Source organism: Diaporthe batatas (genome assembly GCF_019321695.1).
Source record: "Diaporthe batatas strain CRI 302-4 chromosome Unknown Contig00027, whole genome shotgun sequence".
NCBI lineage: Eukaryota > Fungi > Ascomycota > Sordariomycetes > Diaporthales > Diaporthaceae > Diaporthe > Diaporthe batatas.
In genome coordinates this window covers 99,122-113,643 of record NW_025408574.1, presented here as the reverse complement: position 1 = coordinate 113,643, position 14,522 = coordinate 99,122, and the positions used below count along the sequence as shown (strand labels likewise).

Here is a 14,522-nt window from a genome sequence, read left to right as displayed (position 1 = left end):
TCTCTGTGCGTGTTGTACAGGTTCAGAAGGGCGGAAGAGCTAAGCAATTATGCACCCTGCAATGCACCCTGCCTTTTGGAGGAGCAGCGACTGCACCAGCCACGATTCCCCACATGCCCCTTGCAACTTGTGCCCCACTCATTCGCCTCATTACAATTCCACTTACACGGGCATTGCCATTCTTACTACAACGCCACCACGCTTTCAATCAAATATTTATAAAATGTCGTATCAGGGGTATTGTGGCTTCCCTGAATTTGGGTTGTTATTCTGTCAGAGGTTGTCTCATAGGAGGCTATCATATAAGAGGTACTAGCGGAGGTGATTATTTATATAGGAGATTTGCCTCTGGAAGGCTAGGAAGATGAATGCGCAGCCGACACCCAAGCAAGCTCATCGGGGATGTATTCCCACAAGCACCTGGGTAGGTAGGCGAGATAATCCCATTCTATATATCTGCTAGACATAGACATGTATTTCTCACCATTTGGCTCATAACACAGGAGCGATTCGATCCGCATTTTTGTGCCCCGTCTATTCCAAGGTTGGTTGTCAAGTCCGGTCCCAACCCCCGACGTGCCCAAACTGTCGGTGCCGAGACGCCTATTTTCACGATTGCGGAATTACCAGCTGAACGGTGAGATCGAGTCCCAAAGAGAGAAAGACACCTGTGTTTTCCGATAGCCTGGAGATGAGATACGCAAAGCCTGGGACAAGTCAACGCCGCCGACGCCTATGCAACGCTGCCCCATATGTCCATCCTGTTGTATATCCTCGCGGCAATTATGTCTACACCAACGCCTGGCCCATGAACATGCTCTCCTTGACCTCCGCAACCACATCCCTCCTATCATCCTTCCCCACGATGACGATGCCCCTGCCACCGCGCGTACCCTTCCTGCCCACTCTACCAAGCCGGTGGATAAAGTCGATGGTCGTGTGGGGCACGTCGTAGAGGACCACGTGCCTCACACCGAGGGTGTCGATGCCCCTGGACGCCAGGTCCGTCGCCACGATGACCTTTGTGTTGGCCAGGTGCCTCTTCCCCTTGACTGGGCTGCTCTTCTCGACGTCGTCCATCAGCCTCCGGACGGGCACCGGCGACGTGAACGTGGCCAGCATCTCGCTCTGCCGCTGCTCGGGCGTATCGCGGTGCAGGGCGACGGCGTCAACGCCCTTGGATACGAGGAAGTCGGCTACCTCCTGCGTCTTCTCCCGCTCGTTGACAAAGACCATGATGCGCTTGACGTCGACCTCGCCGGGGACCGCACCCTCGTGCATCGAGGCGCCCTTGCCGATCGACCAGATCGCGTCCGCGCACGCCAGGTTCTTGTTGTTGCGGTAGGGGTCCTTGCTCGCGTCGATCACGCCCAGCTGCACCCGCCGGGGGATGGCGTGCAGGTTCGGCGTCGCGATGCGGGTCATCTTGGGGAACTTGGTGGACAGGTAGCTGTCCAGCCGCTTGGGGATGGTGGCCGAGCACATGATCAGCTGCTTGAGCGAGGGCATGGCCCGGTCCATGATGCTGGTCGTCACGGAGCTGAAGCTGCGGTCGAGCAGCGAGTCGGCCTCGTCGATGACCAGGTGCGACACCCGCGACAAGACGTTGGGGTCGGACTCTGCAATAGACGCCAGCAGATGAGGTGTGGCGACCACGACGTCCAACCCTTCGTGCCGGTATATCCGACGCTCAATTACCTTCGCGTCGAAGTTGGCAGAAATCTTCTCCACCTTGAATTTGACCGAGTGTGAAAGCTTCTTGGCCACCGCACCCACCTGGTCGACGAGCTCTGCGGTCGGTACCAATATGACCACGCGCGGCCGCGCTGTGGTTGGGTGCGGCTCTAACAAGGACTTGCCCTTGTACGCCGGATCATCCCGCAGCGCCTTTTCCTCCTCTATGCGCTTGTTGTACGCCGCGATGTCCTGATCTTGTGCCTCCGCCGTCTTCATCGCGTTGACTGAGGGGAGAAGATAAGCCAGCGTCTTGCCAGACCCCGTCTCGGCTGCAAGCAAGAATTCCTGCCTTGCTTCGCTGGGAACAGGTTTTGTTTTCGTGCGCCTGGGTGTGCCGATCTGCTGGCCCAGAAGAGCAGGTATCGCAAGCCTCTGGACCGGCGTCGGCTGGATCTCGGCCTTGTCCTTGAACATGTCCTTCAAGACACCCTCCTTGATCGCCGGCAGCAGATCAAACTGGTCGAAGCTTTCCACCTCTTTCATGCGGTCCTTAAGATTCATCCTCTGCCCGTAGCTGAAGGATGTCAGGGCCCTTTGCATCCGCAGGGCCTTAAACCTGGGCTTCCCGTCTTTGCCATCGCGTTCTTTGCCTGATTTCTCGTCCTTGTCTCGCGTCCGCGCCTGCGCAATCCGTCGCATGGGATCGATATTTGCAACGGTTCTGTTCATACCCGAGAAAGGGCCGTCGACTGTTCTCCGTCGAGGCTTCTTGCTGCCGTCGTCGTCTCGCCTGCGCGCAACGCTGTCGGATAGTACCATGCGAGAGGGCGTGGAGCGCTTTTGTCGGAAGCTCGACGCGAAACGGTAGCTAGCCCATGGCTGAGGGATTGCATTTCGTATCGCTGGCCTCCTCGAATCAAGCGCAAACCGACAGAGCGGGCACACGGTTTCTGACAATGCCTTGCCAAACATGATTGACAATGTGGGCCAGGAATCGTGGGTGCGAAAGTAAGAGACGGCACAAGCGGTTTTGGAATAGATCGAAGCTCTGGAAATTTTTGGTCAGGCAGTAGCATCCCTGCTGCAGATCCCAAGCCCGTGGACCGGGGTACCCCACACCGCTGTGGGCCCCAGCTCTTTCAAAATGCCTACTCAGAGGTACAGTATTCAAACACGAGAGGTTGACGAGCACGCGACAGTGCCACTTTCGCGGCATCAAATAGCGGTCTACTCACACCACATACTAGCAACCATCGCATTTCTTTGCTATCATCCTATAAGCCGTGTGTTCATACTACCCATAATGACGCCCCCCTCCATATCACCCAATATGCATCCTTGTGCAGGAATCAAAAATCAAAACAATTATCGCAATGCTGGGCGAGGGACCTGCTTCAGACCCCAACAGCATAACCTGTCAAGTTGGATTCGGGTCGCCAAAGTCAATCTGCTCGCCGTAACAATCGCCATGCATCGTCCTTGAATTCAACAAAATCAACACCCTTCATGTTCCACAGCCAAGCGGCTCCAATTGCGACCAAGGCCACACCGGTTGTCACAAGTCTAAGACGAACAACATCAATGGGGGTCTTGTCTGGCAGGGGGTGGCTTCTTACGTAGTCTTGCGTCTGCTTCCACACAGCCTACTGACGAAACCACCAACCCAGTCGACAAACATCCACCTGAAAAAGGCCGAGAACCAGTTCCCGTTCTTGGCCGCCTCCCAGTCATTATCAGGGATCGGTGCTGGAGTAACAGAACGATCTCTGGATTCCGGCTGAGGAGCAGATCGCTTCCTCAACGACGAGGGCTGATTGTCCTCGATCGCAGAAGAAGTGGCCGCCGGCTCGCTTGAAGAGCCAGTCTCCTCCTGACCGCCCCGGGACGAGGGAGGCTGAACATCCTTGTGCCCGTTCCCGTTGGTTACTGGTGCTTCCGCTAGCACATTTCGAGGTTCTATGTCCTCCTCAGCTTTCGACACAACGATCTTTGGGCTTGGAGGCACCGGCCTAGACGCCTGCTCGGGTTCGGGTTCTGCCAGTGGAGCTGCGTCTTTGGACGGCTCCGCAGTGTTTGGAGCAGGTTCGTCCGGGCCGCCAGCCCCCTCAGGCTGAGGAGTCGCCACTCTCTCCAGCGTCAGAGAGCCTGACTGGCCGTTCTCTATTTTCTTGTCCTTCTCCTTGTCATCCTTGATCACGACAGCCTCGTCCTCGTCGCTGACGGGAGAGATCAGGTCACTGTTGGTTTTGACCGACGGGCTTGGGACAGTCACTACTGGCCGGGAGGCGGTTTTCGCAGGATCCAGGGCAACGTCGCCTTCAGCCTCTTTTGCGACCTTGATAGCCTCCTCAGCAGTCTCAGCCTGCTCGACGATGGGTGCGATCTCTTCGACCGTTGGCGCATCGGCCTCCTCATCCTCGGCTATAGAATTGAGGGAGACCGCCGAGAGCGAACGCTCGCCCAGGTTCTCCTGCGGCTGTGCCGGGTTCACAGACAAGTGCTGTGGTTCCTTGGAAGGTACTGGGCTCGGTTCGGGGGAAGTGTGCTCCTCCTGGCCGTCACCGCTGCTTCGGGTTCTTGTTCTGAAGATAGGGGATGGCGGAACTCCTTCGTTCAGTGTCTGGTTGGCGTTAAGACCAGTCTCAACTTTCCTGACAGCAGCAAGTATCTCGCTTTTCGACGAAGGGAATCGTTCGAGAGTTGGGTCTGAGAAGTCTTGCTTGTCTTGGTCACTAGTCTTGCCATTTACAATCTTGGCGTGCTCCTCCTCCGGTACACCTGGAATCTCATCGTCTTCGTAGAGGCCGGCACATTCATCTGCATTGCGTCAGTCACTCTCAACAAGAACGTCACCAACAGAGCGGGGTCTCCGCAGAAGGGAACTGAACGAGGTGAGCATGTACGTACGCGCAAACAAGGGTGCTGGCTCATGGTCATTACTGAACCCAGCGATATCAAGATCACCCTTCTGAAGGTCCGCTTTGATGTCGGCGATGGTCTCGCGTGCGGGAACGACGATTTCCGCGTGCTCTTCGGGCTAATGGGCTCATTAGATTCAAGGGCCGCAGGCTAGCTGGATGGTGTCCCGTGGGTGGTGCAGTTGAGGAATGCTCACCAAATCGTTATCGAGATTCTGAGCTGTATCGGCCACCTCAGCAGCGGTGTTAGCGACCTGTTGTGGCGTGTCACAGGCAACGGCATCTACTGGCTCGGGCAGAGGGGTGGGCGGGTCGACCAAGGCAGCTGACTCTGCAACTTCGGCTGCAGTTCTTGCGTACTCGGGAGTGCTGGTCGCCGATCGGTCAACCTTCTCAGTCTCTTTGAGAGCCTCGAGTCTTGCAATCGGAAGAGGTTGCGGCTGCTGAACATGATTCGAACTCGACACATCGTCGTCATGATTTGTGGATTGAACCGGCTCCTCCGGCTTCGCCTCTTCCGCAGACGGAGCTTCGATCAAGTTGTTTCTATTTCCGGCGTCGTCGGTCACTGTATGTCGTTAGCCCTGGGGCGAGGACGGTGGTAGCGGCTGAAGTACCTGTTGGTGCATTCTCATCGAGAACCCACCAATCTCCAGGGCCAACGCGGAACTTGTACTGTATTTTCGAGTTGGGTTCCACATCAAATGCTTTGGAGAAGGTGAATTGTCCGTCCTCGCCAGTAATATAGTCCATCTCCTGGGGCACCCATTGCGGATGGGAAAAAGTGCCGGCGACAAAGAGTGGAGGCTGAATTTGAGGTGCCCGGTAGGTAATCGTCAGAGGGACTTTGGTGTCCGCCATGACTACACGCGTTCAATTGAATGATGATGGAGGTTGGGGGGGAGCATGCATGGGAGATGACCTCGTAGTGGTGCTTCGGGGGGACGGAACGACAAGGAAGCGGGCTTGTAATCCAGAGAGCACGGGCGGGAAGCTCGCCTGGCTACACAGTAGCAGCTAGCAGCTTCGAGTCTGCCGTCCTCCACAGTCAAATAAGACCCGGAAGACGATGCAAAGGGAGATGGCCTGTCCTGTGATGAAGGCGAGTGCCGAAGGGACAGGAATGATGGCTGGTGAAGTTTTTTGACTGTTGGGAGAAGTGGGATTCAAGGAGAGGGGCGGGTGGGCAGTGGCTTGACCAGCTCGTCTCGCAGACGCATGAGCTACTCCTTGTGCCCCGAGCTTGTTTCCCACCTCGGACTCGGTTTGCGGGGCGGCAGGGCGGCCAGCTTTCCTGGGGTGTGGTGCGCATGGGGACAAAAAGTGGCTTCCAAGCTTGGGTGATGGAGCTGCGTGATAAGTACTGGGTTGTACTCGGTACGCAGTGAGCTCAGCCCAGACCGTACTGATTAGAGAGATGCACCGAAGATGATGGGCTGCAGTCTGTTGGGCCTATTTATCTGCTACCTCACATCGGCATCGTAAAGTTTCCCATGTCACTGCTACATCGTCTGACCGTGATTGGTGCCTCATGCTGCAGCCCGTCAGCCGTTTGCGACGGAGCTATGCAGTACACTACTGTCCAAGGTTTGTTTGGCGCCTAGCCAGCATGTAGCTCTTAGCTCACGCCATGTCTCTGTCGCGCCCATTCCCTCCCGCCATAGGTTGATTGAGGTTGTCGAATTAATGCCATTGAATTTCACTGTCACACAGAACCCAGGGACAATCCCGTAATTGTGAGGGAGCTTCAGCTCTGCTTAGACCCCACGTGAACATGTCAAATGCCATTGTTCGGAACCTACCTACCTACCTAGGTAGGTACATAGGTACCTACCTACCTACCTGCTACTTCTCCCGGTGGGCCCGCATCTTATAATCACATGTTAGCCCAGACGTCCCAACGATTATCCACAGTCAAGCATCCCTGACCAGCAAGACCGGGCGAAATCCACACAGCTGGGGCAGAAAACACCACGAGAGGGTTCCAGTGAGGCTCTCATATTTATGGCTTCAGATGCAATGACTACCTGCCTTCTCAACCGCCCCAGCTCTCGGGTACATTTGCAGTACCTGGATGGATCGAACGTGTGTTGTTCTGTGGAGTCGACATGGCTACGTCACCTCGCGAGCAGGGATACGGATAACGATAAGACAGGGGTCTTGTTGACTTTCCATACAGAGGCCTGAACCACTTTTTTTTGCTGGCCCGCCTGGAACTTGCGAGAAAGCCAGACTCGCATTCCCTCAGCCTAGCCTCGGCGCATTGCCCCACCGGTTCCAGCACGAAACTCCCGGCAGCATTGTTGACGTCTGTTGCAAATATCTAATCTTCAAACACCGCCACATTCCTTTCGAGAATGTCTGTTCCGCCTGAAATCATCCAGGTCAAGCGCCTGGTCAAGAAGCGCAAGGCTGCCGATGATGACGACCACGACGAGGGCGTCGTCGACTATCTCCGTCCGTAACACCCATCGCACCCTGTGCTCCTCTGCCTTGCTGTCTGCTTCGCCATACTGACCCTCGCCCAAAGGTGTTGACGGCGATAGGAAGCGACCCCGCAGCGATGCCTACATCTACCAGCGGAGGATCCAGGGTGCCGCCGACAAGGAGGGCGGCGCTGTTAGAAAGCCAACCAGTAACCTCCTGCCGACAATCCATGCATCCAAGCCCGGCGACGAGAAGAGCAATGCACACAGGCGCAACCGGCCGCAAGAGGCCAAGCCAGATGCGCCGGCGCAACCCCTCCCAAACTCACAAGATGAGACACCCGCCGCCCCATCTGCCCCCACGACGGCGCAGAGCGCATCCAAATCTCAGCCCGCGACAGAACCACGTCGGTTCCACATGTCTCGACGCTCGCTTGTCCCCTCGCCTCTTTTCAGCCCCGGCGTGAGCACTGGAAAGAGGTCGCGCTTTAAGACACCGACGACCGTCTTCGTGGAGCGCGGACACAAGAGGTCGAGGACCGAGGACGTACAGATGACTGACGTGGATAGTCTGCCGACGACCGAGAAGATAGGGAAGGATGAAGGTTTTGAGAATGGCGCGCCTGCGAGGAAGCAGAAGCTACCCGGCTCAGACCGGAAGCGGACAGACGGCAGGCACACGCCCCTGGTAAAGAGGGAGATTCCAGAGTCGCTCCAGAAAGACCAGGACTCGGACTTGGACGAGCTCACTCGTAGCATGAACGACTTCGTCATGCAGCAGATTGGCGAAAACCTGGCGAAGATAGAGGAACGCGACAGAAAGGCAGAAGCAGCAGCAGCAAGGAGGGCGTCGGCAGCGGCGTCGCCCCAATCGTCCAAGTTCAAGCCCAAGGCTCCCGCGAAGCGCTACGCGGAGCGCCATCCAGAGCTTGCTGCTGCCAAGACAGATTCCTTACCAGCCATGCCGGCCATGGAGGATTACGAGAGCCATAGTGATGATGAATATGTCATCGAGACCTACGTCCGTGTGGCAGCCGAGAGCTTGAGCAAGGACGTGGACCCAGAGAAGGTCGGCTTGCTTGTCTTTGACAACGAGCCTGACGTGGACTTTTTCTATGGGGAGGAGGGCGACAGCGACGATGAGTACCCCGAGGACGACGAGGACGAGAATGGTAAGCCTACGACTTGCTTTTCGGTCAGGAAAATGCCCAGAATATTTTACTAATCCTCTCACAGCCGAAGATTACTACGCGGCAGACTATCCTGATGAGGAGGTCGACTCAGAGGACGAGTATAACCGGGCCGCGTACCAGTACCGCACCGGTAATGCGTCTGATCTTGAGGAGTACGACATCGCCCTCGACAACGACGGAGAAGACGGCGGGGACCCTGGTCTGTTCCATGCCCGCCTTGGGGGTCGGACGTCTGCTTCGCTCGGACGTCCCTGATCAACGGAATATTCGGAGAGCCTAGGGGCCATTGAGAGCCCTATGATCCTTGAAACCAGAGGGATACACTTAGATCTCGTCAGGCGAGGGAAACTTTATCAACCGTCGGATTCGAATCCGATTCCTTCAATTGTACAGACATGTACAGACAGACATTACAAATAATTCGCTGACCGGATCTGACCACCACAGACCCAACCCACTATGAATATGTATTCAAAATAACCGCACAGCAAGTGCTTCAAATTCGACTTTTGTTTCTCTCACGACGTATGCCACCAATTTTGCTTGTCGATGATGACAGTGTGGCGCCTATTTTATTGCGGCCATGTGTGTACCAGCCGCTCCCATGCAGGAAGGGGTGCGGAGAACGCATCCTGCCCTGCTGCCACTTCGTACCGGACGAACTCTGGTGGCAGGCCAGGGGCCTGGAAACGAGACGTCTTTTAATCCACCTCCATCTTAGCGTCCAGCTCGCAAGCGCGCATAAGCTCCGGCAGCGTCTCGTCTGCCTCGCCGGCCTTCGCCCTTGGCATCTTGCTCTTTGAGTTGGGCGGCTTTGTGTGCCACACTCTGTCCTCCTCGTTGTCTGGCGTCCACTGCGGCACGCCCTTTTGCCTTCTCTGCTCGGCGCGGATCTCGCCTGATTGCACGCGGGACTGTTAGCCACATCCTCCGTTCTTTTTTGTGCTTGCATGTGTGTGATGACGAAAGAGGAAAGTGGCAATGAGGACCGCGTCCCAAGCATCATGTGTGAGAAAAGCACTTACAATATCTCTTCGCCCGCGCATAGACCTCGGCGTGTCGGGCCTGCGGTACAAAGTGCTTGACAAACTCGTCCCAGTAGTAGACAACCTCCTCTGGGTACCTGGCGACCATACCCCGGGGCCTCGCCGCCTCGGCGTCATCCTTGTCCTTGGAGGCCTTGCTGGCCCTGCCACCACCACCGCAGCCCTTCCTCCTCTCCCCTCCCCGAGCCGGCCCCTCGCGACACTTGCAAGGTTCCGTCAGCTCCCAGGTCCGTCCACCCTGTTCCACAAAGCGCAACCCGCTACCGTCGGGCGTCAGCGCTGGCATGACCTCGTTCAGCCGGTAGTAGAAGCCGTTAATGCCCGCTACCTCACGGTTCTCCTCGATCTCGGGCTTGTAACCCCCGCGGTACAACACCGGCAGCAGGCCCACCCGCCGCTCGTTGATCGCCTTCCAGCCCCACCCACAGTCCTCCTTGTGGTAGAGGATGAACAGCTTGACCGACTTGGGGTACCGGAGGTTAAAGTGAGGCTTCTTTGGCTGGCCCTTTCCCTTGGGCGCCGCGCCGGACTGGCCACCTTTGCTGCTGGTGCTGCTACCACGGCGATCCTTATCGGACCCCGCGGTGGAGTATGGTGCCTGGCGGGAGGACGGCCTCCGTCCACGGGCAGGTTGGAGAGACAGCCTCTTGTTTGCTTGTTCCAGGCGCTTCAGCTGGTCCGCAAGATCACTCAGTCGAAGCTCGATCTTGAGGTGAGTCTCGGGGGCGATGGTGTGGTGGGCCTCAGGGGTCCTCGGAGCAAGCGTGGGAGGCGGGCTTGCTGTCGACAGGCGTGACAACTCGGGCATACTGGTGAAGCTTCCCTGGAATGAGGCCTCGGAGCCCGTGCTTGGCCTCCTGAAGCTTGGCTCGAGCCCGGGAGGATCGAACCCATAGCTGCGAGGTCGGTCTCCATCCGCAATGGCGAACAAGCTCTGGATGGACGGGATATTATATGGTTTAGATTCGTCAGATGCTGTGGTTGAGTGTCCTGGAGGTGGGTGAGCACAGGTATTCAAGCACACAGTGAGCACCTGGTTCAAGTATACATACGGAATGTGTATTCTTGGAAGAATGGACTTGTGGGGGGGCTGTCAGGGGAGTAGACAGCCGGCTCCTGAAGGCAAACGGCGGCGTCTGCGAGGCCCTCCAGTCTGAGGCGGTCCTGCTGGCTGTGACCGGGAGGAGGCAAAATTCTGCCTGTCTCATGCCTCGAGAAGGGGCTTGGTTGCAATTGGATCATGGTGCTTGTTGGGGGAGTCAAGAGGGCAGGGCGTGAGCTTGAACCAGACAGCGCAGAAATCTTGAAAGGCAAAAAGAGATGAGCAGAAACTGAGATGTGACCGGAGGCGAGATCTCTAAGGTCCCGCCTATATACGACATCTGGGGTAGCGGGCTTCGCGTATCTAACACTGCTGATCCGAAGATCCTGTCACTTGTGACCGATCTGGGGTATTCCACCTCGCCGCGGAACAGAATGATCGCCTAGCATCCTTGGGAGCTGCAAGATGAAGGTTCTTGCCTCCATCCCTGCGCACCTCGCCGTCCCATGGGCCCTTGTAAAATGGGCCCTGGAGTTGGGCTAACGCAACCTTCGCGTCTGAGTGCGAGAGTAATTCTCGCATAACAGAGGTGGTACATGCAGATATGGCATGTCGTGTAGTTGAGAGACGCTTTGTTTGTGCATCAGTGTCGCTTATTACACGGCCGGCATGGAAACGTTCCCTAGACTAGTGAAGAACCAGCTAGTGCTGGAAAACAACCTTCCTGTCAGACGTCAACGGCCTGACAATGGTTAGCGAATCAACGCAGAAGTATCTGTTCATCAAAGATGCAGGCAAGGGACACGCTTCACTGGTGGTGGTGGTGGCCGTTCTGGTGCGTCGCACCAGTTCTGACGGAAAATGCCATTTGTCGGCCGTGTTATCCCCAAGACGAGGTTTCATCCTCGATCTCTGTAGGGCATCCCGCTTTAGGTCTAGCACATGATGAAATTGTCCGATTAATTCACCTGGGCTCGAGACCCTTGTGACATGGGGCTTGATTCAGAGCTGACGACTGAGTTCTTGGGGATACAGACTTTTGGGTCGCGACAGAGATCGCTTTGATAGACTTGCATCGCCAGCGAAAGATCAAAGAGCCACAATTCGGCCCGCCGGGATCACGCTTCGCCCCACACGTGCACAATACCAAGTCAGATGCTCCTGAAGGGAGCCGAAAGGCCCATCCTCGCGTCGAAGCTAGTGGTGGTCGTTCGCGAGGCCGGCGGAGAAAATAATTTCAAGGCCAGCACTTAGCGTGTAGGCCAGGAATCAAGGTGGTTTTCGGTGCCGAGGCCGTATTCTCCAGAGCCCGAATGTGAAAAAGAAAATATGAGATAGTTGGCAGATGCCAACGCTGTGACAGGTCTCTCACTGAAAGTAGTTGACAGCCAGTTGACAGCCGCCTGCTTCGCTCTGATTGGTCTGTTGCCACAGCGTCTTTTTGTCCAAGGTCTGGACCGCGAAATCGTGGGGGTGTATTCCTAGTCCGACCTCGCAGTAGTCCCATCCTCTTGAAGCTAGGTCAAGTCTGCGTTTGAGTGTGTATTATTGGTTGGTCTCGTCTTCAACAGGCAGTGCTCTCAAATATCTCTGGCAGATCGATTGCTTCTTGGTCAGCAAGTGATCCTGTTATCAAATGTCATGCATTATGTGAGTGGCTGGTGGCCCTGGTGGCCCAGTCACTGACGAAATCCGTGATCAGATCTAAGGCATAATTTCAGTTTCCTGCGAGTGGGCCGTGTTGTCCAGACTCAAATACAGCCTTCGTATGCAGATACATGCTGCTGACGCTTGTAGCTTCGTGCTTGCTTCTGGTGTGTGCAGACTTTCGCTTCCAATGTAACGACTCTCTTTGCCTCCAGACTTCTCTCACATGATCAACGCGCCGGTCCAAGACAGTGTTGACGTTGCCGGGCCGATGTGTCATCCGGGTACAAATTGATACTCTGCGGGAGATTCTGCAGCTCGCTGGTCTTGCTGAGCCGTCCACATTGCTTCTTAATGTCTCAACCACGCAGATCAATGTGCCCAATCTAAGAGCGGCAAACAGAGTTAAAAATAACATCTCCAGGGTGCAAGCACGGCATCAATACTTTGAGAGCTTTTTTGCCCGATGAAAGTAAAGTTGCTTTGTTCACCAGTAAGGGAGTGCGTCATGCGCAATTCCGATGGTTCACAGCCGCTGGACTGCTGGTCGGTTCTGATGCGGCCTGCGGGAGAACGGAAGTTGTCTCAGGGTCTCCAGACCCCAGGCAGTGCGCTGTTCGTCCCCACAGACATCCTGGGAATGGCGTTTTCCGTTGAGAAGAAGGTTTGTGGCAAAAAGAAAAGAAGGAAAAAAAAATGTCGCGCCGATCTCGAGGCTTCTTCTACCTGTGGGCCAAGCACCCGTGCTCACAGCTTGCGTTACACAGAAACCCCCCGGGGGCCTGGCAAATTGTGGGAGCCTCATCTCTCTCGACGCAGTCGATCAAGACCAGGGCAGAGCGTGCAGTGGCCTTCGAACCAGACTCAGCATCTGCATGAGACTAGTGAAATATCGAATGATGCTCCCTGTCCCTGTGCCTATGCTCCTGCGATAAAGAAGCAAGTCTCACCAAGAGTTGCCTGCGCTATATGCACTGGCTGCTTGCTTGCCAGGGACAGCGCTCGGACAAGACAGGGGACCGGCCTTACAATCTGGGGTTGCGACTCCTCCCCTCGACAACGACGCCGAGCTCGACCCCTGCGTCTTGCTGCGAGCCACCTTGGCCGGCGTTGGCGAAAGACTCATCTCCAGAGAAGCGCCTGGCTCGTTAGCAGAATGGACCAAAGCACACAGCACAGCAGTCCTGTGTGAGGGCGGGAAGTGTGGAACAGCCGCTTACCATCCCCTCTCCTCACCCCCGGAGAGAAAGCTGCAATCTCCATTCACTTCACAGAGCCACCCTCCTCCAACTCCTCTCCCGTCCTTCCAATCGACCTGTGCTGAAAAAGGATCTGCCTGGCTCTTACTGTAATTATCGGGGCTTGCAGTAGTTTGTGGAGTCGGCGCGCGAACACCCGGGGCGGACGCGGCAGAATCCCCATCGCATGTTGCAGCTAAGCGCCTCCTGAATACGGACAGGCCGCAGGTAAAGGCCCGGAAGTCCTCAGTCTCGACGTTGTCAGGCATATTTCCGGTCAGGACTCGGCCCAGGGCGATGACAGTAGCGGCGTGTGAGCAAAGCAGAACAGCCCGCACCCCGGCCTCGTCGCATCGCCGTATGAGGGCGTCCATGGTCGAGGCAACGCGGTCGTGAAGCTGAGAGATGGACTCGCCGTTTCTCGAGGGCGCCACTGCCGGAGCATAGGACCTGTCAAAGGCCGGGAACAGCTCAGCCAGCGTGTCGCTGCTGGCAGAGGTTGGGTGCTCGAATGATGCAGAGCCATACCACTCGGACAGGCCAGTCTCGCCCAGGATGGCGGGCTTGTTGGCGGCATCTGATCTGGCAGAGCGGGCCCACAGGCTAACAAAGGGCTCGACCGTCTGCAGGCAGCGATAGTAGGGACTGGAATAGACCCGTTCGACGGGCGGATCAATGTTTATCAGGTGGGCTGCCAGCTCATGGGCCTGCTCCACGCCATGTGATGTCAAGGCTGGATCAGTGGCGATGCCGGTAGGTGACTTGAGGTAGGACGAGTAGTTGCCAGAGGCGTCCACGAGCCAATTGGACCTGAACTGCAAATCGAGGCAGCGAGGTCAGCCGGTTTGCGCTGCGGCTTGAGACGGAGGCATCTGCGGGTTGCAAGCAGTACCGGCCTGCGCTACATTATGCTATTGTGAGGCGCCTTGACTTTGAGCCTGGAGATATCGCACTTACGCCATGCCGTGTCACGTAGATGACCTCGAGTGACATTCTTTCGAGCAGGTGCCCCGTTCTGGCTGGCGTGGGGGGGGGGGGAGAATATGTGTGGCGTGGCGATGTGCAGGATCGAAACGGTAGAAGCAGCAAGGTTGTCCGTGTCTTGGGTGAGTGTAAGTGCAACTGGAGAGTGTAACTGGTGGCTGAATGTACGGGGTTATCTGCAACGACAAGGGAGGAGAAGGGGAGAGGGAGAGGGAGAGATTGGTTGTGGTACCGGTCTAGGGTCACGGTAGCCGAGCCGAGGTCGCCTGCTACGGCAGGTAGATAGATGGTCTACTAGGTCAACTGGTCAACTGGTCAACTGGTCGGCTGGTCGACTGATACTTACTCGCC

At 56.4% G+C, this 14,522-nt stretch overlaps 5 protein-coding genes across 5 annotated transcripts; 1 reads left to right on the top strand and 4 right to left on the bottom strand.

Moving 5' to 3' along the window:
• Nucleotides 1–429: 429 nt before the first annotated feature.
• On the bottom strand, nucleotides 430–2,905 carry KVR01_013448 (ATP-dependent RNA helicase). Its single transcript, XM_044786928.1, has one exon. It carries the CDS (start codon nucleotides 2,647–2,649, stop codon nucleotides 790–792), a length of 1,860 nt encoding a protein of 619 aa, XP_044637529.1. The 5' UTR covers nucleotides 2,650–2,905; the 3' UTR covers nucleotides 430–789.
• Nucleotides 2,906–2,919: 14 nt separating this feature from the next.
• On the bottom strand, nucleotides 2,920–5,973 carry KVR01_013498 (uncharacterized protein). The gene is made up of 5 exons (XM_044790716.1): nucleotides 5,213–5,973; nucleotides 4,793–5,163; nucleotides 4,585–4,714; nucleotides 3,294–4,494; nucleotides 2,920–3,240 (listed from the first exon to the last, which is right to left on the bottom strand). The coding sequence occupies exons 1-5, from the start codon at nucleotides 5,454–5,456 to the stop codon at nucleotides 3,120–3,122; spliced, it is 2,067 nt and encodes a 688-aa protein (XP_044637579.1). The 5' UTR covers nucleotides 5,457–5,973; the 3' UTR covers nucleotides 2,920–3,119.
• A 711-nt stretch (nucleotides 5,974–6,684) lies between these two features.
• KVR01_013431 (uncharacterized protein) lies at nucleotides 6,685–8,591 on the top strand. Its single transcript, XM_044783311.1, has 3 exons — nucleotides 6,685–7,052; nucleotides 7,126–8,193; nucleotides 8,258–8,591. The coding sequence occupies exons 1-3, from the start codon at nucleotides 6,953–6,955 to the stop codon at nucleotides 8,467–8,469; spliced, it is 1,380 nt and encodes a 459-aa protein (XP_044637512.1). The 5' UTR covers nucleotides 6,685–6,952; the 3' UTR covers nucleotides 8,470–8,591.
• Nucleotides 8,592–8,915: 324 nt separating this feature from the next.
• Nucleotides 8,916–10,502, bottom strand: KVR01_013505 (uncharacterized protein; the record flags this gene model as incomplete). The annotated part of the gene is made up of 3 exons (XM_044787456.1): nucleotides 8,916–9,112; nucleotides 9,240–10,250; nucleotides 10,313–10,502. 3 exons carry the CDS (start codon nucleotides 10,500–10,502, stop codon nucleotides 8,916–8,918), a joined length of 1,398 nt encoding a protein of 465 aa, XP_044637586.1.
• Nucleotides 10,503–12,974: 2,472 nt separating this feature from the next.
• On the bottom strand, nucleotides 12,975–14,180 carry KVR01_013461 (uncharacterized protein; the record flags this gene model as incomplete). The annotated part of the gene is made up of 3 exons (XM_044788008.1): nucleotides 12,975–13,089; nucleotides 13,170–14,002; nucleotides 14,145–14,180. 3 exons carry the CDS (start codon nucleotides 14,178–14,180, stop codon nucleotides 12,975–12,977), a joined length of 984 nt encoding a protein of 327 aa, XP_044637542.1.
• Between the last annotated feature and the right edge of the window lie 342 nt (nucleotides 14,181–14,522).

Bases quoted from the DNA above. Each gene is read 5' to 3' on its own strand.
- KVR01_013448 (XM_044786928.1), bottom strand. From the start codon at position 2,649: ATGTTTGGCAAGGCATTGTCAGAAACCGTGTGCCCGCTCTGTCGGTTT.
- KVR01_013498 (XM_044790716.1), bottom strand. From the start codon at position 5,456: ATGGCGGACACCAAAGTCCCTCTGACGATTACCTACCGGGCACCTCAA. The intron at 5,164-5,212 runs GTACTTCAGCCG...AACGACATACAG, and splicing joins CGATGAGAATGCACCAACAG to TGACCGACGACGCCGGAAAT. The intron at 3,241-3,293 runs GTAAGAAGCCAC...TGTTCGTCTTAG, and splicing joins GGAAGCAGACGCAAGACTAC to ACTTGTGACAACCGGTGTGG.
- KVR01_013431 (XM_044783311.1), top strand. From the start codon at position 6,953: ATGTCTGTTCCGCCTGAAATCATCCAGGTCAAGCGCCTGGTCAAGAAG. The intron at 7,053-7,125 runs GTCCGTAACACC...CCTCGCCCAAAG, and splicing joins GGGCGTCGTCGACTATCTCC to GTGTTGACGGCGATAGGAAG. The intron at 8,194-8,257 runs GTAAGCCTACGA...ATCCTCTCACAG, and splicing joins GGACGACGAGGACGAGAATG to CCGAAGATTACTACGCGGCA.